Raw genomic sequence first — 22,134 nt, 5'->3', positions numbered from 1 at the left:
TTAATCCTAGTCAATGACAGCAAAAAAATTATATATATATACACAGATATACATACACACTGTATAGAACCAAACCAGTCATTATTTATGCCTCTGATGTCTTGACAGAGTTTAAACTCATCACAGCACTCTAACTTCAGATTTATTACCTCAAGATGATTTTATAATTTTTTTCCTAAAAGATCATTAGTAATCAACTCAATTAAACTGCTGCAAGCTTCTACATCACTATTAATTTTGTTTACAAGTGGTTTATTTTGGTTCAGTTTATTTTGATTTTAAAACTAATTAAAGCAAGCCAAATTACAGTTTAAGAATGAAATAAAAGTTTGTATAGAGATATAACTAAGCTGCCTTTTTTATCACACTTTTAGTTGCATTCTTTCACAGTTCTTATAAGCAAAGCTTAATGTCAAAAAGAACTCCGATGTGCACAATAACGAACAAAAATACCGAAAGTATGTTGCAGCAATGATTAATTTTTTTTCTTCTTACCTTTATATTGGAGCTATGAACTTCTGCAAGTAGAATCTGTTCTGGTTTTAGCCCACAGAGCTCACTTAACTGTTTTTTCAAGCCTGTATACTTTTCATCCATGTTCAATCTCAGGCCGTATCGAACAGGAGTAGTGCCATCTAATTTAATTACTTTAAAGGGGAAAAGACACACACTGGTCAGCAAACCGGGACAGTTTTAAGGAGAACAATACATTACAGCTACTTATTAGAAAGTACTTTTTGCCCCACGTGAAGATATGATTTTTTTTTTTGACCAGTCAATTTTCAAGGTCTGCAGACAAGTGTCAGAAAATCTCTTGCTGAATAGGCAGTAGAAAATGGTTTCAAAATTTGTTTCACTTTTTTATCATCTTTCCTTTTGCCTCTTTTCCAATGATACATGGATTCTTCATAGTATAGTTCATGACCCATAAAGTATTCTCGTTTGTACACCCACCCCAGCCCTTCTTTTCTGCTCGAGGCAGATTTAGGACGACCTCCACAACACAGCGAAGAGAAGGAAAGTTCTCAGAATCTCCAGTTTACATGTTTCTGCATTATGTCCTTCAGTCAAGACTGAAATTGGGCCATCTGTGCTCTGTTTTTAAAGATTCTATTTCAGTTTAACTGCATTCTAATGAAAATTCTTGTACTATTATTATATTAAAATGGTTATATATTTTCAAGTGTAGACACTTCAGAATGACTTCACACTGCCTGCTTCTGAAATCTGGATGTTTTATAGCTGGTCTACATATATGATTTTTATTTTAGCAATGACAAGTTTATAGGGAGTTAAACCCTACTACTCACCTGTAATTTCTAGGTGCATGTAGCTATCCATTGGCAAAGGCAAGGATAAAAAATTAAAAGGGTCAAACCTAACACTTATATGTCCACAAGTTTTACATTTTACTTGTGACTTCAGCTGCCCGTGAAATAAATCTACAACAATGGATCTGTTTCTTCTCAGATGGTTTTCCCAGGCCTAAAATGAAGTACAAAAAAACCCAATACAAAGTTAGAAACTGAAGACTACTTGCTTGAACTACAGGAAGGAGGATATGCTGGAAGACCTCCAAAGTTTCATTGGTGTATGGAAGTCAAATTATTTCCATAGAAGTTGTTTACCAATTTATAATAAATAGGAAGTATTTAGCTTCAATATGAGTAAAAAAAAGTTATTTCAATTAACACAATAATCAAGGCATGACATCATTTAAAGTGCTTCTGAAAGGATCATCAGATATCTTGAAAAATTTTGATACTTCATAATTCTGAGGAGCTGTTTAAGATGATTGTGAAGTACCATCTTTAAACCCTTATTATAATACTTAAACCTCATTTTCAGTTCAAAGGTGAAATTGGCTCTTTAAATCACAGATCTAACAAGTTCCAAAAGATGGTACAGTCCTGAAAGAGTAATGCCACAGTCTCATCAACAACTTAGCACCTTAGTACTATGAGGAAAAAAAAAACCCAAACAAACCAACTCATACCTCTGCTGCTACTTCCCAATCTGGTCGACCATCACTGTCTTTCAGTTCAACATATGGCTTGTCATGAACTCTGTTCAAATCCTCATGAAGACCATCCAAAAGAAAAGCCAGAAGCTCCTGTGAGTCTTGCTGTTGAAAGCCATTAAATCTTGGAGCATATTTTGCTATTGTCCACTATAAAAAAAGCCAGAAAGTTATTTAACACCCTGTAACAAAAATTGTAACAATAAATCAAAATACTGTAGACAAGATGCTTGCTGTCAACAAGCACAAATTCAACTGCCAAAAGTTGAAGGTAACCCCCTATGCTTTCAGAACAAAAGTCCATTTGCAGGCAAACGCGTAATCTTTTGTCCCTAACAAGGACTATATAAAGCCACATCTTAGACCACAACACCTCTGATTCATATCGGGTAACTCCTTTGACCTTGCAGCCACTGAACCAAGATTACATTCCACAGAAAGCTGCTCCAGTCCTGAGCACGAGGACTGATGCACCCTGGCCTCCTCCAGATGTGCATCTTGCGCCTGCACAGCCCCTGCCGGAACACCTCCCCTGTGTTCCTTACAGGCAAGAAAGCAAATTCTGTGACCAGTTTGGAGTAACATACGTGATGACTGACTGCCCAGGGTATGGTCATTGGCTTCACAGCCAACTTCTAACACTTGAAATATATGTCCAAGTTTCCTTCCCTTTCTCTAAGGGAGATACTGATTTGAGACCCATTACAATACAGGTAACGTCAGGAGTAAGTGCACTGAAAGACTTCTGCTATTCAAAGAAATTCATCACAGACTTACCCGCAGCTTTAACGGTGCTATATTCTTCTGAGTTCCACTCCACAACTCCTGAACCAAATCCCCATAGCACTTGGCCATGTGTCCTTTCATTCCTATTGGATTTGTCCTAGAAATCACGAAGTAATTAATACCATACTAAAATTTAAACAAAGTTCAAGCATGGGGATAAAGAAGGAAGTGCAAAGGCTTATTGCCGAACTGTTTTAACTCTCCCAGAAAGAAAAGAGGTTATACTTTGAATTATCTTGTCTAGAATCTGCTGTATAGCTGGTGGTTGATAATACCAAACTTAAAAGGATTTATTCATACTACTTCTGAAAGCTGAAACTCACCTTAAAGAAATGTTACAGCATCTAAAATGCCAATGGTCTCAAATAGAAAATTACCTGTTAAGTTCATAGAGATGTCTTCCTGAGATGAAATACCGCGTTAGAGGTTGTGTATTACTGACACACTGGATACTGGAGTTCATGAAGCATGTGTTACCCAGGTTGCTTAGTCCAGTAGCACCTTTTTCAGTAGGAACTGAGATAAAGTAAACGTAATTGTACCAGTTGGGCAGATGTGGAAAAATTCAGAATAATGTATCAGTAAAGTTAAGAATATAACCTTTTCACAGTAACCAATTAAATTTAACCTGCTCCCAATTACGAGACTACAGCTAGCATAGACGCAACAGAGGACCAGCCTGTTCAAAATACCTGCTCTCTCAAATTCACTAAAGTTAACGGGAATTGAGGTATTTTGTTGGATCTGATCCACCACAGACATCAGTACAATCCATACAAACTATTTGCAGGGAAATAATTATGGTACTCAAATTTCTGGATTACTTTGTTACAATCTTAACTACTTCTTACCTTAAAAAAATCCAAGATAATAAACACAAAATTCAGAACTTGCTACGTACCATTTGCTGCTGCTGCATATGAACATCTACCAATTTATCTATCTACACATACAACCCTCCCACATTTCCAGCACCTAAGTTAATAAAACAGAAAAAACAAGCAAAGCAGCACAGGCATAAAAGACCTCTTCCAATGTTAAGAGCACTTATATTAATAAGAATTGTTTGAATGTAATATAGCCTCTTGGATTTTTCTTCTCATCGTAATTCAATTACTATGCTGAAACACTTACCTTTATGTCTGTCTATTTTGCTGCTGTTTGCTATGAAAGACATCTCTTCTGGCCAGCTCATGTCTTTGTTTCGAACTAAAATGAGATATGGTAAAAGGATTGTTTTAAATTGTTTGTTACTTATTCCAGAGAGCTTATACAACTGAAGAGGTTCAATTAAAATTTTCTAATATTTAATTGAGATTAGAAATTTTCTTATTTTTAGTAATTATTTTTGCTGGTTTTCACTTCAATGTCTCCAGTCATTATGGGAAATCATTCTAATACTGGCATCACTCCAACCATGCCAGTAACATCTTTAGAAAGCATCCTTGAGATTTCTTTCCTGGTGGGTAACAAAGTTTTCAGTACTTGTTCTAATACTTAATAAGGATCCCCCAAATTTGAACAAATCTGTTCACTTCATGACCAATCACTCATATTTTTTGTTGTTACAATCCAGCAAAAAATTCAAGCGCATTTCAAAATAGGGACAAATTACACGTGTTTCAGGACAAAGTGGGACAAAAAACGCAAGCTTTCCTAAACTAACTTTACCAATAACGCCCCGTAGGATCCCTCTGTGAACCTCTATCTCGTGTTGACGCACGCCATACAGCAAACTGGCTTAAGGAAGAGAGTTAGCTGAAAAGAGGGAGTTATTTTTCACTAGATCACTTCTCACAGCCAGTTTGTCAGATAGGTGTCAGGGCCACAACGCACAGAGGAGGGGCGGACTGCTTCGCACAAGGCAGTGCCAATTCAGTGCCAGTTTGTTTACTGAACTACAGCTTCAGGGCTCTGTTCCACCCGATACAGCAAGGTGCAGTCCCTCTCTCCTCTCTCTACTTATAAATTCCCCTTTCTTCTCTTGTGTCTAGTGCTGAACGCAGATACACAGTGAACTGCACCAGCCCCTCTGCCAATTTCAAATTGATTAAATATGAGCCAAGAGGCAAAAGGATGAGTCCGTCTAGCACAACGCAGGACCCAGATTTCTACATAGCCTCAGTGAAGGAAGGACAACAGTAGAGTGGATTCCATATGTACACTTCTGTTTCTCACACTAAAAGATCAGCCAAAAAGGTCAAATGAGTTGAAAACTCAGCTGATCCGTGTACCCCCATACCTTTGACAAAGGCTTAACTTATTGGTGAGTGATGGCACTGCCCAGCATGGCAGTGCGTGGCAGGAGGATGACACACAACAGACATAAATTGAAACAAGAAAGGTTGAGATTGTTTATGACTCCTTTTGTCCACGAGGAGAGTCAGCCAAGCAGGCAAGGCCAAAGGGTTCTTGCCAGATGTGAAAATAAAAGCAGCTTGTCATGAAAATCTTAGAAATGAACCTTGACATGGAATGAAACACGCAGTTTTCTTTACCTTTTGCGTTGTGATTAAGAATGGTGTCCATGCAAGTATCATAACCTGAACTCTTGTAAAACTCGTGAAAGAAAACTCAGATAATGAAAAAGACTCGGATGCCTCACACTGCTTTGGTTAAGTCTCTGGTATTTAATTATTAATGTAGGAGCAATGGATTATTTCAATCTTTAGTATTTCTTCCTGTGTTCCTTTCAATACATACATATATCGAGACAGACATCTATTTACACAAACGCTTCTCAAAACATTTCCAAAAATAAAATATTTAGGTAGCAGGCCTATTTGTGCAGTTTGGGCAATTACAGAAATGGGTACTACACACAATTTATTAACCACATATATACTCATATAAAACTCTGGCTTTAGTGTGTAAACCAATTATAGGCCCTTTTTATACCTTCTATTACTAAATGCTGCTCATCCTGGATTTTAAGATACTCCAGCCTGTGATCTTCATCATCCAGCAAAGTAAGATAGTTCTGCAGGAGAAAAAATACTTCATATAGTTATTAGTTATAGATTTTAAATTCTCTACGGATGTTTTAATCTCAAAGCAATGAAATTAAAACAGTATTAACAATTTCTTCACAAAAATGAGAGCACCAGTTTTTCCTACCTATGTTAATTAAATACAGTAGTTCACCAATCTCCAGAAGCATCTAGTTCAATGCTTTAATTTTATGTGGTATTTCTTTAGAATGAGAGAATTACACGCATTTAATGATTTGGAGGAATACATTCTGCTTGTTCACTGTGATTTGTTCACATACGCATTTGGAAAAAGATCCTGGATGGCTGCTGGCTTCTGTAGCAACAGAAGCCTACGGCATCATGCGTGTCAATGAAAAAATAGATTTTTATTTCCATTTAAAACAGGTTCTATGAAACTTCATATCAAGCCTTTTAACAGGTCAATCAATCGCCAATTTTAAATATATCACAGGACAATTTAATGTTTATCAGGCTACTAGGAAGAGAAAAGGTAAGTTTCCTGGGTCATTAATATCAAAATCTAAATTTCACTGCTTGAAGTGCACAAAAGCCTCTAGAAATTAAGTGGCAAGAGTTTTCCAGTTTAGGTAGTTAAATTGCAAAGGAAACTTAAGTCCGCTGTTGTGTGTGTTTTTTTTTTTTTTCCCGTGTGTGTATTTAATAGTTTCTATGAAAGAATAAGACATACAATATCAAACAGCTGATTAAAAAAAAAATAAGGAAGAAAAAAGATCAACGTTACCTCACTATTGTATAACCAGAGGCGCATATCTTCTTCTTTTATACGGAGCCTCTGGGAGAGATATTCATGTATCTCTTTAATTGTCTGCATTCGACTAAAGCAGCCGGTGTAAGCCAACACTCTTTTTAAAGGAGCATTAGGTGAAGGTACATTCCCTGGATTCACAATCATAAGAAAAGGGCAAAAGATTACACATACATCCATAGGCCAACTGAAATCAGATCAATAATAACTTGTATGCTACATATACCATAAGTACTTTTTGTGAAAAAGAAGTACACAGTTCTACTTTTGTTTATGGACAAAATAATGAGTTAGATTGAAAGCTAGTTGTTACTAACCCTTTGGGACAACAAACTTGCTATCAAAAAGCAGATAAATTTACCTCCCTTCTTAGCAAAACCTATTAGAAAATTGCTCCCCTAAGGTTCTCGTAGGAAACAAATAATTTTAAAGTAGTTTTAAAAGACTGGACTGTTCTTTTTTTCTCTTAAAGACAGAGTATCAGAGACAATGGTAATTTTTTAAAATAAGAGAATTCAAAATCTCATGAGAATTTTCTTTTTGAGAGCACATTGTAAGTAAAAAACGAGGTCAGAAAATTTAGCCTGACTGTTCTTGGAAGTAGCATAACTTTGCTCCAGCTCTTCTACGCTGCTCTGTGAAGATCAGATCAGCCTGGCAGTATCACAATAAAAGCATTCTCAATAACGAAATTCCTCAAAACATATTCTGTGAAGATGCCTAGGATTTTCACCAGAATTTCTCAACAATCTCATGTCCGCAACACAAACTAATTCCATCAGTGGAGACTGTTGCCGTTTTCTATAATACGAGCTCATCTTCGAATAAAACATTTGCATCAAGCTCAGTTCGAAAGAGATGAGACCAGCGTTACATGCTTTATTTTTTGAGCTTCTTTAGTTTACACTTAGGAAGTTCTCCACTCCTCACAACGACAGGTCTGTAACACAGCCATGAAAAGCTTTCATTATACAGCCAAACCCATCTGGGCAACTGCGTTACTTAAGTAACCAAAGAAGTGACATTGTTCTGCTTTCACTGTCAAAAGATTAAAATAAAATAAATAGTACCACATGAAGAGATGCAATATTACATGCAATTTGACAAGGGAGTAAAACTCTACTGTAATCATCTTACAATTCAGCAAAGCATCAGTTTTGCTTCAGTATACCAAGCAAAGTACTCATTTTTTTGGAAAGAACACAAAAAAGCATTTTCTGAGATTAGGGATCAGAGGATTAGTTGTAAGATTACAGCAAGAAAGCATATCTGAAAACTTAAAAAGATTAATAACTGATTGGACAAATAAATTAGTGCAAAGCAAAATAATTCCAAATCAAGATCAAATTTGGCACATCAGAAGATTGCCTTTATTTGAATTTGGGCATTTTAGGATGTCCAAACAAAGCAGTTTCCATTTCATTAGGTCAAGTAGGAAAAATGAATTTGGCTAGTAGGCAGTTTCTGTAGCGGAACTTGATCAAGCAGGCAGCCACTATTCTACACGTTAAGTTTGAGATTCTACCCAAGCAGTGAAAAATTGAGCATCTGCATGAGATTTTTAAACACAGGCTAACACTGGCAAAGCTGAAGGATTTAATTTTCAGCAGTCAGGTTGAGCCCTTTTTTGGACATACATTACTGTGGACGCACATGTCTGTCTGCGTGTATCCAAACGCGCATGCATGGAACATCAGGTATTTCCTCAAAACTATGGTGCAAGGCAAGTATGCGACTGCGCATACAAACTGGTAACTGGAAACAGATCCTGCAACACTTTTCAGCTGAAATGTGAAGCTGCAATCTAAAGATTTTTCTTATAGCCCATTACTTGCACAATCTTTTGGTGACCATTACCAATACATTGGTACATATATTTTAGTTGGATGTTCACACTTCCTACTGAATTGTCTTTCCGAACTGCATCAAATAACAGTCTTCATATTCCACTAATTCAATCCTTTTCTAAAGAGTATTACATAATTTTGGCCATTAAAGTCTACCTGCCCAAGTAGCTCAGAACCAGTTAGCTGAACAATGATTTAATTTATTATAGGCCCTGTACTATCACATACATCCACCCACCCCAATGCAGAGATGCACGTATTCTGTGGCCACAAAATTAACTACCAGCAGGATTAATCAGATCTGCCCTTCTTAGCTGTTTGATTTATGCAGTGCTCATTTCTCACTTTCAACTCACCAATCTATTCGCAGTAACTATGCAACATAACTGACTGCACTGAAAATGCTCCCTCGTGCCTCTTTCTTCCAAGAGATGATGGGAGAAAAGCTTTAAAATCTTTACCAAATGCTGATTGTGGCTTACAGTTGATTAGCTGGTGCACAAGCACAGTGGCAGCAAGCTCCTACAGCTGCGGGTCTCGCTTTCTTAGAAACTGCGCACTTGTGTTCTTGCTGCATTCTTAAGTTACCTCTAGGTATATGCTGAGGAAACATTCTCAGGCTCATCATACCCATATTCACCCAGATGTTTGACTGCTGTGTTCGAGTGGCGGGCTGCTGTCTCAGGAAGAGCAGATAGCGAGGGAATAACTCCAGTTCAGGCACGTTTGTTTTGCTGTTTTTGATCACCTAGTAAAGACGTTTAAAACACATTTTAGAGCCTGCTGTTCCAAACGCCTAGGAAATCCCACCAGGAACAGGAAGTAACGATTAAAGCAGATGGTTAAAAAAATAAACCGTTTTACTGGGAGATGAGAAATCCTCTGAACTTCTTACGGGGTCTTAGGCAAATATCCACAGGAATAATAAATTACTGATTTCTAGGCACTTTTTGAAGCTTATTAGTTGCAGACTCTCAAAAGCAAACACCTTCTTTAGTGGAGCATAGCTTCCTGTACAACACCACGGAAAGAACATTTTTATAATTCCTGAAATATATGTGAATTTACAATGGACCTCATTAATTCTGCTCAGTGTATAATTCAATATAAAAGTGTCACAACTGTTGAAAAAAGCTCACATGTGCTGAATAAGACATTCGTTCCGAACTTTAGGACTGAATTAAAACCTTCATATTCTAAGAACAGACTGAAACGTACTTTTGTTGCATTTTGATATGTTGACAGAAAAAGCTGAAATTACCCAGAACGTGACTTGCAGCTTTTCAGTCACCATTTCTACAAAGATTTTGCTCTCTAGATCTGCCCAAACATAGACAAACATAAATGGCAGGAGCGTTCGCTATTTTTGTGACCATGTGAAGCAGAAGCAAACACTCGGCTTCAGTGGTGAGAAGCAATATAATGCACTGAAGCGCCATGGTATTAAACTTCACTTACAACAAAGACAATAGGGATGAAATTTTCCGGAAAGAAACACCATGATAGTCCCTGCTGCAGGGTGGGAGACTGGGACGGTAAGTGCCTGTAGACATGGTTGCAAGTAATCAACCTGTCTTCAAGAATTCAAGTGTTCCAGTGTTAAAACATTCCTTGATTATGGACCAAAACCCTAAAGTTCATGAGTTAGTTATACTATTTTGCAGACAGGACACCCAAAGCAAAATTCTCTCATTCTGAATAGAAGTCTCTTTTCTAATGACCCTACCACAAAAGTCTCAAGTACATTAGTGTGTGCTGCGTATAAAGAGATGTGGCCTTTTCTGGATCATGAAAGGTGTTTGTTTCCATGGAGAACGTGTGGGAGAAGGGTAACAGAAGCCAGTGATTTTTCCACTGTAAAATAATTGCCAGTGTTACAGCTAACAGATCAAATGGTCAAAAATCATACAGCTAATTCTCCCCCATTTCTGATGCTGAATATTTGTGACACGAACCACCGAATCTCTATTGCTACCATCAAAAAAATCCCCTTCCTTCCTTTTTGAAGTGTAGCTCCTGTAAGAGACCACCTGACACAGAATAAACCAAACACTGTATGGAATAAATATACTCGACAGAAACTGAAGAAAGTTGCCAATGCCTCTAAGTGAATAGACCAAATTACTTCATTTTTCTTGCCTCTAACATCGGCCTACCTTTTCATAAATTCAATATTAACAATTCAAGGCATGCCAGCTTTAGCTCCAAATGATTATGACCTGTTAATCGTTTTGCAGTATTACACACAGAGAAGCAGAGAGATAGCTCAATAAATTGTGAGTAAATTATATGATTCAACAATGGCTATTGCTATATAATTACTGCTTCTCTTTCAGAAATACCATTGCTTTTCTAACTGCAACAAAATCTCATTGGGATAACACAGACTAATTATTAGTCCACTTAAGTCAATTCCATTTAATATATAGCACTTTCACATTTGAAAATTATATTCTGCAATACATTCTGCATTGTGCCCAACATTAATTTTTAATTAAAGATATTACAGCTTTACTATAGAAAATACTAGTGTGAGTTACAGTCAACCTCAGTTCAAGGTTTTTTTTCCTTTTTTTAACAAAACTTTTATGCAAACAAATACAAATACCTCCTTATCTTTGATAGGCTCTTGCTAATTAGTTAATCTTATTACAAGGCTTTAAGTGACTACAGGCAATTAAATAATTTTTGATATAAAAATGCAGTATTACTGATTTGTAAACACATTTTTTATTACACAATGGAAACATTTACCTTAATTGTTTGTAAAACTATTTCACAATTTTATTGTGATTCATTGGCTTTTCTGCTTACTGTCAAACGTAAGAAATGTGAAAATTCACTAGATAAGAATTATTTACTGACAAATGAGTATTCCGTAAGTTTGGAGGAGCGTTAGTGATTTTGTGCTGAAGAATGAGAATAATCATCGCTTGTCCCACTAGTAAGACTTTTAGTTACTCATTAGAAAAAAAAATAAAGGTAAATATAATACTAGAAGAAGAATGACACAAGAGAACTATTTATTTTGAATATATGATCTGCTCAAAATAACAATTGGTATTCACACAGCCACAATACATAATACCTGCAATAAAAATCAAAACTGAAGAATTAAACCGAGAGCTGCCTGACTGGATGAGCATATCGGGTGAGATTACTGGTCTTTGCTTTTAGCACTGAACATGGTCAGCCAGAATCAGGCTGATTCAGCCTTAGACAGTAGATGCCAACTCCGTTTTAGCATCTATTTCTTGAGGAATTGCTTATGATAAATGCTTTACTGGAAAACCTTTAACTAGAAGCTGAACAACTTAACCGGTCTGTGCGGTACTCAAAAGCTGATATGCTCATACGCGAATTCTTTTTAGGAGCACCTACTCCTGGAGCTTGAAGCTACAGCTCTGAAGTGCTTCTGAGCAACCATTTTCATACAGAATAGTCTTCGCCTGTTTTCTTTACTGGGATCGCCTATTGCTATCTGCTCTTTAGATCTTCACCAAATCTTGCGCATTGTGTTTTCTGCGACGCTGAACTTGAAGGACAGCAATTGTTACCTTACCCCCACTTCATTAAATTGTAAGAGCGAAGAAATGCATTTTCAAAGCTGTAGGCATCCCAGTTTTAAATCTATTGGTTTTGCAGACCAGTTGAAAATTTATCTTAGCTTTTAAAGGTGAGTGTTTTGATTCCAAGTCTTTTAAACTGATTTCAAGTTTACTTTTGTCTGCTTTAGTAATCCAGATCAGTTGAGCAGCACTTCTGCCCTCTTGCAGTATCTCCTGGGTTTGTGCTGCAAACCTCCTGGTAAATATCCACAACTTTCTACCCATGTCTATTTCTGACATTGCTTTTTCCCACCTCGCTCTTCCAAGACTTTTCATTTAGACTCTCCATTTTGGATGAAGTAGGAGATGACCATAAAAGATTACTTTGTGCAACTGGCAGAAGCTTGGACATGTTAAGTTGTTAATAAGTTGTTAATATTATCTCGGTGGTTATGGCAAGTAAACAGTGTCCATAATCACAACTTACCGGCCTGGGCAAGGAGAGATTTGCTCCATACCAATGGTAAAGTGCTCTCCAAACTGGTTCTGGTACCATTACGTAGTCCTTTCCTTCAATCAGCTGTGGAGATCGCTTTAATCTTCCACCCTCCATTGTTAATGATGCAGCCTTTAAACAAAAAGGGATTTTGTCAAATCTCAAGTGGAAAAAATAGTATACAGCCACAACAATTCTAGTTCGTGAACACAGAACACTTTTTCATTAATAAAAAACATTTCAGTAGCAATCAGCAACTGCTCTTCATACTGAAAGATGGTATTTAAATGTAACAATAATTAACACTCAAGTTTCACTACTCACTATTTCTCTAAAAGGCTGTCCAATATAAAATTTGCATTATATGTCTCTCTTGTGTCACCTACTCCAACAACTTCAGATACTGCATAGAGAAATCCAATCTCTATTCATCATTGATGGTGCTGGTCTGTGTTTTACATTTTGTTTGCATGAATACTGGAAAAACTGTCAGTTTTGGTTTACTATTTAATTAACAATGTTCTGGTTTTATGCAATAGCAATAAACTCTTATATTTAGACCGAAAACACTGAAGAGAAGTGTTTAATTATTAAAATGCTTTACAGTTAAGGCTGAAAGTTGTTTTCATAAATACCTTTTTCATTTGTAAATTTTGTGAAGCTGTTTAAGAACATTTTGAATGTTTCTCTTCTCACAAAACACTCAACAGTAGCCTTAGAAACAGAACACATTTTTTTCATCTTGAAATAAGAATAAGAAACCCAAACTTTGTTATATGACAAAGCAGTGTTAATTTAGAATTAAGCCACTAGCTAAAAAAAAAAAAAAAAAAAAAAAAAAAACCAACACATAAAAAGCTGTGATAAAAGTACACTCAAAAGATACTTTTCCTATATTCACATGACTCAGATGCATTTACCTTCACTGGTTCTTGTGTTACTAGGGGTTGGTTATCAATAGCTCCTGGTTTCTGAGGATTAAGTTGTAGCAAAGCATTCCCATTGGTTCCAAGGAAACACTGGTTATTATTGTCTGAAGAGTTATGCTGCCTAGCAAAACACACATCAGTCCCTGGTGTGCCAGGGTAAAGAGTATCTGTAACAGAACACAAGAAAAAAAAAAGAAAAATCTCTCTACTTCAGTTCATGAGTCCATGATATAAATAAAACAGTTAAACTGTTGTAGCCTTTTCTTTTGTTTTTATAAAAAAGACTGTTGAAGAAGTTTGCTATCCTTCATACTTCAGTAAAACATGCAACTCTTCCAAACTACAGAGTGACAAATATAATAGTGCTCTCAGAAAAGGTAAAGAAGTGGATATGAGATCCAAATACCAAAGCAGATATGTATACAAATACTGGTTTGAAAACAGCCTAACTAGGTTTGCGTGAGCAAATGTGTTTGACATTCGCTTGTTGTCTGGATGCTTGAATATCAAGCTCCTGAAAAATCTTACATAAAAAACTGAGTATCTATGCAATAATGCCTTATTTTTATTTTTTCCTCTTGAGTCAGTACATGACTTTATTCTTATAGAACCTCCTTTTGTTATGCAGAACACTAAAACTAAATTTCAGGTTAGAAAAAAAAGAGAGAACCTTTACTAAAACTTGTCTCCCTTCCTCTATTCCCCAACCCCCACCCCAAAAACAATCACAGTAATTTATCTACTTTAAATTGAAGTTACATTTTTAAGACACAGATTTTAAAACACCAGATGCAACATTCAGCTGTCTTATAAGTAAAAAAAAAAAAATCTCAAATTCTCACAAGAACCAACTGAAAATCACCACTACAATCTCTTCTTTCACAAAGATGGCTCCTAGAATCTGCACAAACTCATTTAGATCATATGCCCCGTCAAACTGTAAGTCTGCTTTTCCTCATTTTTTTTCTGCTTCTTTCCTCTTCTTAGTATCTGAGCTCATCTCGTTGCAAGACATAGTCCAATACCAACTAGGGATGAGCTAGAAACAACTTAATGTGAAGGGGGGGGGGGGGAAATCCACTCAGAAAATAAATGATAGAACAAACTATCTTGCAAACAATTCTGGAAATTAATCATTGCATAAAAGATGAATTGCTGTTTAAACGAAGACTGCTTCTTGTTTACCCACCACAGACTAAAAAATCCTAGTAATTCCCTGACGTCCACACGTAGGCCACCTCTGCAATCTAAAGCGTGTTATCTTTTCGCCTGGAGGAATCCATGCAGTATGTAGTTTTCTCAAAACCTGTTCTACATTAAACCTCCAAGGAAATAAGATGTTATGCTTACTGCTGCTAGTAGTCTCTGAGGCTTCTGATGCAGTAGAAATATTATCTGAAAACTTTTCTTCTGTTGCACTGAAGTAATTAAGACCTCCCATTTTGTCTTCTCCCTGTTCTGAAGTATTGGCTGCAGCAGCTACGAGTGAATTCTTACCTCCACTCAAGACAGATGAAGGCTCTATCACAACAGGGTTTGCATCCTAAAATTGGTAGGCAAGTAGAAAAGTTAATTATAAGCCAATATCAAAGACATTTGGCATCCAACAAATCAATCACCAAAATTCACAGCTGGGTGGCCACTTTTGCATAGCACAACAAGCTTTACAGGGGAAAAAAAAAAAAAATACTTTCTGCATCTACTGATGAAAAATCTGCAGAAACAGCCAAAATTGTTAAGCCAATCGAATAAACTCCTCTGCACAATATAAAAATTGTAAAATACCAGACTTATTTTCTCTGTCTAGATACATAAAAAGACAACCATTTTAGACAGCTATAATTACAGACTATACATATTTGAAGATTCATTCTTGTTGAATTTCATATGGTTAAATGAGAAAAGCAAGCAAAAGAAAAAAAAAAAAAACAACAAAAACATTCTTTCCTCAAAACTGCAACATTTTAGCCTTCCCCAACTTTATTTTGAAACAAAGTTCCTTTATTTCCTTTGGAGAACCAACATTGCAAAGGTAATCTGGCTCTCACTTGGGCAAGATAAAAGTGGGGAAAAAAGCCTGAACTCCCGAAAACAGAACTTGCCTGCTCAGTAGAGACAAGATTTAAGAAAAATCCTACCCAATTTACAGCACCAGTCACAACAAGAAATGGCAATAAATGAGAAAACAGAAGAAAAAGGGAATTAACTGACCCTTAGAGAGGAAAAAGGAAATCCATGCAATAAACTACCCTCTAACAACACTGGAAAAAGGGATATTTCCTGGTTTATTTTGTCCCCTATTCATCACATCACTAAACATAATATCTTGTCAAGTAACAAAACTGTGCAGTGAAGCTAAAAGTATAAAAATAAGGCTAAAATGTATGTTGGAATTACAGCAATCATTTCTAGAGTCTCAGGGAAATTCTGAGTGTTCCTTTTGCCCAAGAGACAGAGTGACTAATGGCATTGTGCTATTATGCAAAGGATTAGGTATGAAATCATGTGCCCATCTGAGTACTTATACAAGGACAAGGATCAAATTACCCAGTATTTCAGGCATTTAAGCCATCATTTGTCCAATTCATTGTGCACAAAGAATAAGTATAATTACATGGTTAGTTAATGCATATGTTGCAGTTTTCTGAATATTTTTAGTTATTTTTATACAACTCCAATACTTACATGACTACTTATCACTATATAAAATTCTTTTGAAAGATAGTTTATTTCACTTGTGTAACCTCCAAAAAACATTTATCTCCACCTCAATTAAATTTTATTAAATACGCTTTCTTTTGTAATATTCATAGTGATGCTTTAACTTGCATATTTTAGTTGGAGGGTATTAAAGAGCACTCTGTTACTATAAGGTTTTAGTATGACTCCTTTGATCACCATCAAGTACTGCACTACTTTTCATCATTGCCTATAAATCAAATTATACCAATTGCCTCCTTTATTTGTCCAGAAAATACACAGCGTGTATTTCTGGCCCAAGCAAAGTCAAAACCAAACCATGTAGCTTTATTATCAAATGGATCAAAAGACTTAAGGGAAGTATTATTGTGAAAGGATGTTTTTATTCAAAAAATACTTTGACATGCAGGAACGATGAAACAAAGTACAGAAAGAGGTGACAGTTTAATGAAGTTATAGCGAAAAGCCCACCATGTGACAACGATTCAGCAAAACAATTATTTTCCACTAAGAGACAGAAGATGCTTAATTTCAAGCATTATTAGTTAAGCAGTCGTTTGCTCCACACTCTTTTTCTTCCATCACCACATTCAAAAATACAAAGAAGTCACTTATCCAGTATACACTATTATTATTATACTTACGTATTTGACATATTCTTTCCACTGCTGCCACCATGGCATTGCAATAAGAAACCAGTTGTGCCCTGGCTGAAGGCCATACCTGCTTTCTCTTTCTAACCAGCCCCTGCACATAAAGAATGAACAACATGAAGTATTAGTTGAAAGGGGGAAATTACAGTCTCTCTTTTGAAAATATTGAAAGATCATTCTGAAACCCATTTAAGACTCTCAGCAAAACACGCACCTAATAATCTGTCCTTCCTCTTCTGGAGTGGCAGGTCTTAGCCCCAAAACTATATGACACACCTGGAAAAAGAAAGTAATTCTTATTAAGAACTACACCACCATGAAACAACCTTACGTAAATGAAAGAACAGAATAACTCTGATGGGACTTTTCAGAAACTTCTTTTTAATTACATAGCAAGATTACCTAAAAATGAACAAATTGCTAAAAAAAGAAGTATTTTGAGTTATGAGATTCTCAATCTGTTCCCACTGTTAAGACAAAACCACCAAGAATGTCAAATGCCCCAAGACAATTCAAGGTGAACAAAAAATGCATTTTCATTATTTTCATGTCTGACACACGCTATGAAAGGTCACAGCAACTGACAAACCCTTAAGATGTCTATACGTACTGGAGAGAGGGAATGAGAAACTGGGACAATGAAAGCTGCTGGAAGAAGATAAGCTAAAGGTTAAAAAAAAAAAAAAATGGAAAAGGGAAAAACGGGGAGAAGTGGTTCTATAAGGCACAGAAAACAAGCACGTGAAGATACCGAGGGAGAAGTTTAAAGCAGTCCAACCAACTAGTCACCGCTTACAAAATGCTCACAGAACTGTAGAATGTTCTCTGAATGTGTGATTTTTTTTTTTGGCCCTTTTTTTTTATTCTATTTGAAACGAACACTGAAAATAAAGGCACCATCCCCAAGACGGCTATTTGATTTGGGTGGGGTTTTATTCCGAGTACAAAAGGGCAGTCCCCGATGGCGAACACTGTACTCTAATGCCATCCTGACCTGGCTGCAGCGATGTCTCCAGCTGGTTCGCCAGCAGCTCCCAGCTGCAGGGCGTGCGCCAGAGCCGAGGGAAAGGGACTCCGCGGGAGTCTTGGCTTCCCAGCGCAGGGAGGAGGGTCAGCTGTCTCCTCTCCCAGACGGTTTTCAAATTGGTTGCTACTCATAACATGATTTATAGTCTTTTCCTTATGTCTCTTTTGAGGCTATCAATTTGCATCTCAGCTGGAGATTTCTAATGACTGGTGAGATATCATTTAAATTTATATTACAGTGTTAGAGACCGTTTCACGTTCTGAATAAAACAAAGGCCATTAGCTGCTGGGAAGCAACAGATTTTCCAGCACACAACACAGCTGGCTCTGATGGTTCTTTTTAAACTCATGTAACACTGTGCTAGTATCTGATTCTTCATATAAACTAACCCTGCTGCAAACAAACCAACATATTTGTTGTCAAGCCTTCCAAGGCGCTCCACTCAGACTACTTCGCTTTTCTGTCTGCAAACGAGACACACAAGCTCATGACAGCTCAAATAAATGCCCAGACAAATCACTGGCAGGCTCTGGCCTGTGCAAGTACGCTGTTAAGCCTGCAGCACGAGATGGGGGAGCCTCCTATGATAAAGTTATCAAAGGAAACAAAAGTCTAAAACAAAAATGTAGCAACTCTATCAGGAGAAAAAAATATTGTAAACAAGACCTCCAACAAGCAATGTGTAACAATTGCGATGTGTAATCATCACCATGTTCACTCATTCTACCTCAATATTGCATAGATATTTGTTAGTCAATCAATATCAAGTTATGATAGGATAACTTGACGCTAGACAGCCCAAAAATGAAGACAGCCCCTCTTGAGAAGGTTCCAAGGAAAGCAAAACCTGATGCAAGTAGAGATAAAAAGAATTTGCAGAACTTTCTGATTTTACTCTTCTCAGCTGTGGTGTAGCTGATGACCTCAGAATACTCTCACTCAGTCCCCATGCAGTTATTGGCAAAGTATAGTTCAAAATACAATTTATAAAGTAGTCTGAGGTCATAAACAGGAGAAACAGTAATATGCTGTTCAGGTAGCATGTCACAGCAATTTTATTTTATTTTATTTTATTTTTAAAAGCACACAGCTTAATTCTGATGAAATATTTTTCTGCTACGATCTGACCCTGTAGCTGATAAAGCTTCACTCGTAAGAGGAGAACGCAGCCCACTCATTCTCCCTGGCCCTCCCTGGCAGCCCTGGGACTGTCATACAGGGCTGGAGGTGAATACAAAATTAGGGCAAATCTTCAAGGCTCCATTAGGATTATTATTATTTAAACTCAGCCTCTACGAAAAATGGGTAAGGAACAAACTGCAGTGAATTGAATACTGTTAGGGTTATTTTCTGCACAAAGTGAGCCAGCGCTAAATATGACTGGTTTAAGAATTTATAAAAGTCCGATTCAAGCTCAATTAAAAACAAATTCAGTGCACACTTGATCCTCAGAATCTGCAACACGATAGTGATATGATAACACAGCTTTCAAGGACTGCTTCATGTAGGAAGCAGTGAAAAGTTCCTTAGACAGCCTTAACAGAATATGTAAAGGGAAAGTGGTTGTAAAGAGTTAGCAATACCTTTTCTCATTTCCTGTCACTTTCTTGGCAAAGATTCGCAAGAACAACTGTTTAAGAACAGTCATTTTCTAACGGAAAATATAACTGCCGATACACTTTCATTTTATAAACAGTACACTACCTTCACAAATATGCTTTAGGCATCTCCATACACTGAGAAGAATAATAATCAAACAGGGCATCATTCCATCAAGGTAATGCACAACTGCAAAACCACGTAAGTTATTGCAATGGACAAAACCATAAGCAAGTTGACACAAATGCTGATGCTGCACTGTGTGGCCATGCAAAAAGCTCATGAGTTAATTACTATAATTTTCACATTTAAATTTCCTCTGAACATACCTGAAAAAGTAGATTTAAAAATTCATTGGCAAGTGCACTCTTCACGCTCCATATCTGGTAGTCCTCCAGAGTGAGGTGTCCAAGCTTAGTTAAAGGGAGAAGGAAAAAACATCAAACCATTAACCTATTTCAATTTAAATGCTCATTAAATGTGTCATACAAGGCATAACAAAGACATTGATTTGATGAAAATTAGCACCTACCACTCCGATAGTAAAATGTGATCCAATGAAAGAAGAAAAAATCCAGTTTTAGCATAACATATACAACCTAAAGAACCAAAAAGCTTTGAAAGTACAGAGGATGAAATAGACACAGCATGTAGTAACCTTTGCTCCTGCTCTCCATCACTCAGATTTAGCATTCGTGCTCAACTGCAACAGTTGTCCTTCCTCAAACCATGAAACCAGCAGAAGCAGTATGCGACTGGTCAGGGCTATCGCTTTGTAAGAGACAAAACAAGACTAAGACGATCTAAGACTCTGATTGTCCAAATAAGCTCTGCACATACAGATACTCGCATCCTTTCAGAAACCAACCATCTTCCTCTCCAGCTTGGGAAAAACTATTTTGGATCATCAAGTCCTTGTGATCTTACAACCCAAGTCCTGTTAATCACTTGCAAAGTTACAGCAGCATAACACTGACCAATGTCACAAGACCTTCTGATTTTCAACAATTCAGTGATAGGATCAATCTGAATTTTTTATACTGTAATGTATTTCATAGCCATTTTTACAGCAGTGGCAGTTACTGCACCTCTTCTTACAGACCATTTTCTCCAGAGTTCACACAGGTCAAAGCTAACAGATGAAAAGAGGTTAAGTAATTTATGTAATTACTGCACCATTAGCACAGCACTACATTCATGATGCAACTACTAAAGATATTCTGGAGACTCAGTCCTCTTTTTTAACTCTTTGTGGAAGCACGACTGCTATACACTTGCTTATAAACTAGCCTTTTTTAAAAAGCAAGCAATAAAAACCTCACAGGATGAAAGAAAGAGCTCACTGAAGCTGTATTTTCCGCTGCTTCGGTAATGAAAGAGTTAGAATATTTGCCCACCACTTTGTTGGAGTACAAGCAGTCAAGACAACTATTCAAACAAGTAATTAAGCATTTCTAGACATTCTTTATAGTTTTTCTTAAATTATTTATAGTTTACAGACACCCTTCCTAATTAGCGAAGCAAAGAATGAAATAATGGAAACAACTTCCCCTATATTGTTTGCAGATGATAGTGCCTATATTGAAAAAGCAAGAACATAATGAAAGATTTACACACTAAAAAGCACAATATAAACTATTAGGACTTTTTGCAGAACAATGTGGAACATTTTAATGGAAAACTGACATTTCTTGAAAGATTCTTTTATTGACACATCTCTGCTTTAAAGAAAGCACGAGATTTTACTTTCTTTCCTATCAATAAAATGAAGATAGTAGGATATAAAATTGAGAAGGAAAGAACAGCAAATGCCTACCTTTGTGGTATCATGCACATTCAAAATATCTTCTACAATTTCAGACAAATCCATGTCCAATTCCTTAACAAACAAAAGGATTAGAAAACAGTTGAATTTTCACAGCACACTCCGGAGCTGCGTGTGTTCCGAATGAAAATATAACTGTAAGAAAAGCTGATGACACCTCTATGTAATAGGCAACTGAGTGCTTCGAGACAGTTGTACTTTTGTACCTAAGGTTTCTTTATAGGAAACAGCATACGTTATAGTCAAATCCTCTGCTTTGGTTAATGGAAGTCAAAGTTACGCAAGGGAAGTTACAGCCAGTTATCAACGCTCCCCAGCGAAGGCAGTTCAAGCAAGCCCGTATTTCACTGAAACCACGTTCAAACAACATCCCCATTCCTACTTTTGAAGGATGGCTTTAAGAAACAGGAACAAACAAATAGAAAACCAAATATAACTTACAGGTATTTTATCGGTACGGTTATCTTTCCAGACCTCTAAAAGCGCAACCACCATTTCTTTCAGCTCAGTGCGAGACAACACACCATCCCGGTCAATGTCAAAAACCTTGAAGCAAACTGAGGAAGAAAAAGGAAATTACTTTTCTATGTTAAAACTGATCAACATTTTGTTTTTTTCTTGCAGAATGTAAGTCTGCAGAGTCACAAGAACATGATTTAGTGCTGACAGTCTTGATGAGGCAGGATGCATGTGTGGTAGTGAGGAAATGGAGCAGCTGTGTTTAATAAACTGAAATCTAGACTCCTGCAATTCTCTGCTGTGTTTTCTGATGTGACATAGCAGGGAACATATGTGCATCCAGAAATTTCCAGTCAATGATAGCTTTCAAGTTGCAGCAATACAGCTTTGGAAAAGTATGGAACAAAGGTATTTCAAAACACAAGAACCTTGCAGGGAGCCAGCTGAAAAATGGACCGTAAACAAGCCAGAACATGCTGTTTACCA

At 36.8% G+C, this 22,134-nt stretch overlaps 1 protein-coding gene across 1 annotated transcript in view; it reads right to left on the bottom strand.

The window, feature by feature from the left end:
- USP32 (ubiquitin specific peptidase 32) overlaps window positions 1–22,134 on the bottom strand; it is a 79,057-nt gene that overhangs the window by 10,932 nt on the left and 45,991 nt on the right. Inside the window, exons 8-24 of the mRNA XM_082493330.1 lie at window positions 21,631–21,746; window positions 21,181–21,243; window positions 19,694–19,777; window positions 16,953–17,014; window positions 16,730–16,832; window positions 14,736–14,928; window positions 13,377–13,552; window positions 12,448–12,588; window positions 9,001–9,160; window positions 6,542–6,696; window positions 5,705–5,786; window positions 3,941–4,015; window positions 3,184–3,322; window positions 2,798–2,903; window positions 1,997–2,170; window positions 1,311–1,485; window positions 496–647 (exon numbers count right to left, since the gene is read on the bottom strand). Of these exons, the coding sequence (XP_082349456.1) occupies window positions 496–647; window positions 1,311–1,485; window positions 1,997–2,170; window positions 2,798–2,903; window positions 3,184–3,322; window positions 3,941–4,015; window positions 5,705–5,786; window positions 6,542–6,696; window positions 9,001–9,160; window positions 12,448–12,588; window positions 13,377–13,552; window positions 14,736–14,928; window positions 16,730–16,832; window positions 16,953–17,014; window positions 19,694–19,777; window positions 21,181–21,243; window positions 21,631–21,746 (2,156 nt within the window). The remainder of the gene's footprint in view (window positions 1–495; window positions 648–1,310; window positions 1,486–1,996; window positions 2,171–2,797; window positions 2,904–3,183; window positions 3,323–3,940; window positions 4,016–5,704; window positions 5,787–6,541; window positions 6,697–9,000; window positions 9,161–12,447; window positions 12,589–13,376; window positions 13,553–14,735; window positions 14,929–16,729; window positions 16,833–16,952; window positions 17,015–19,693; window positions 19,778–21,180; window positions 21,244–21,630; window positions 21,747–22,134) is intronic.

This window comes from Vanellus vanellus (assembly GCF_965231255.1).
Source record: "Vanellus vanellus genome assembly, chromosome: 19".
Classification (NCBI taxonomy): Eukaryota; Metazoa; Chordata; class Aves; order Charadriiformes; family Charadriidae; genus Vanellus; species Vanellus vanellus.
This window is presented reverse-complemented; position numbering and strand designations above follow the sequence as displayed.